Here is a 1298-nt window from a genome sequence, read left to right as displayed (position 1 = left end):
CCTGCTAGATTTGTGTTGCTGCTGCAGCTGCAGCAGCTGCTGCAGCCACTAACACACACTGTTGCTCTTTGTCTCAATATTCTGCAGCAGCAGCAGTTGCTGCTGCTGCTGCTGCTGCAGTTGCTGCTGCTCTTGCTGCTGCTGTTGCTGCTGCAGTTTCTCCTGCTCTTGCTGCTGCTTTTGCTGCTACTGTTGCTGCTGCTTTTGCTGCTGCCGTTGCTGCTGCTGTTGCTGCTGCTGTTGCTGCTGATGTTGCTGCTGCTGTTGCTGCTGCTGTTGCTGCTGCAGTTGCTGCTGGAGCCTCTCTCCCTCCCTTTCCTCCTACCCCCTAGGGTTTAGGGTTTAGGGTTTAGGGTTTACACATCTTTCAATACAAAACCCCCCAAACCACCGCCCAAAGCCACCCAGGTGCTGCAGCAGCTGCTGCAGCACCCCAACGAGGGTTTAGGGTTTACTGTGTAAACCCTAAACCCTCAAGGGTTTAGGGTCTAGGGTTTAGGGTTTACACCGCTTTCAATACAATCAATATACCCCAAACCACCGCCCATAACCACCCAACAAAAGGCAGCAGCAGCTGCAGCACGCCGATGAGGAGGTTAGGGGTTTCTCTATAAACCCTAAACCCTAAATAAGGGTTTAGGGTTTACACAGCCTTTAATACAATCAATATACCCCAAACCACCGCCCAGAGCCAACCAACAAAAGGCAGCAACAGCTGCAGCACGCCAATAAGGCGGTTTCCTCTATAAACGCCAAACCCTAAACCCTAAATAAGGGTTTAGGGTTTACACCGCCTTCAATACAATCAAAACCCCCCAAACCACCGCCCAGAGCCAGCCTACAAAAGGCAGCAACAGCTGCAGCACGCCGATGAGTAGGTTTTCCGTGTAAACCCTAAACCCTTCATTAGGGTTTAGGGTTTAAACCCTAAACCCTCAAGGGTTTACACAGCCTTTAATACAATAAGAATACCCCAAACCACCGCCCAGAGCCAACCAACAAAAGGCAGCAGCAGCTGCAGCACGCCGATGAGTAGGTTTGGCGTGTCTCCGCTTACAGCACCAATAACGATCATACCGACGCCAAAAAGGAGACAGTTTAAAACCCCTAAAAGTAAATAAAGGGTTTTGTCTGTTGCTGCTGGTGGTGATGGGACCTCTAGGGCCTTTAGGCGAGATATTATTGTCTCACATACACTCATTTTGATTAGGGTTTAGAAGGGTTTATGAGGGTTTAGGGTTTAGGGTTTAGAAGGGTTTATGAGGGTTTAGGGTTTTGAGGGTTGGTGGTGAAAAAAA

General features: G+C 49.6%; 1 protein-coding gene across 1 annotated transcript in view; it reads right to left on the bottom strand.

Moving 5' to 3' along the window:
• Positions 1–1075, bottom strand: part of EMH_0026230 (uncharacterized protein) — a gene marked incomplete at both ends in the record, with an annotated part of 1805 nt that extends 730 nt beyond the window's left edge. Inside the window, one exon of the mRNA XM_013502590.1 lies at positions 1058–1075. Coding sequence (XP_013358044.1) covers positions 1058–1075 — 18 coding nt within the window. The remainder of the gene's footprint in view (positions 1–1057) is intronic.
• Positions 1076–1298: the final 223 nt, after the last annotated feature.

This window comes from Eimeria mitis, genomic scaffold (genome assembly GCF_000499745.2).
Source record: "Eimeria mitis Houghton genomic scaffold, Emh_scaff965, whole genome shotgun sequence".
Taxonomy (NCBI): domain Eukaryota; phylum Apicomplexa; class Conoidasida; order Eucoccidiorida; family Eimeriidae; genus Eimeria; species Eimeria mitis.
The sequence above is the reverse complement of the archived record's forward strand: the minus strand, read 5'-3'. Positions and strand labels throughout refer to the sequence as shown.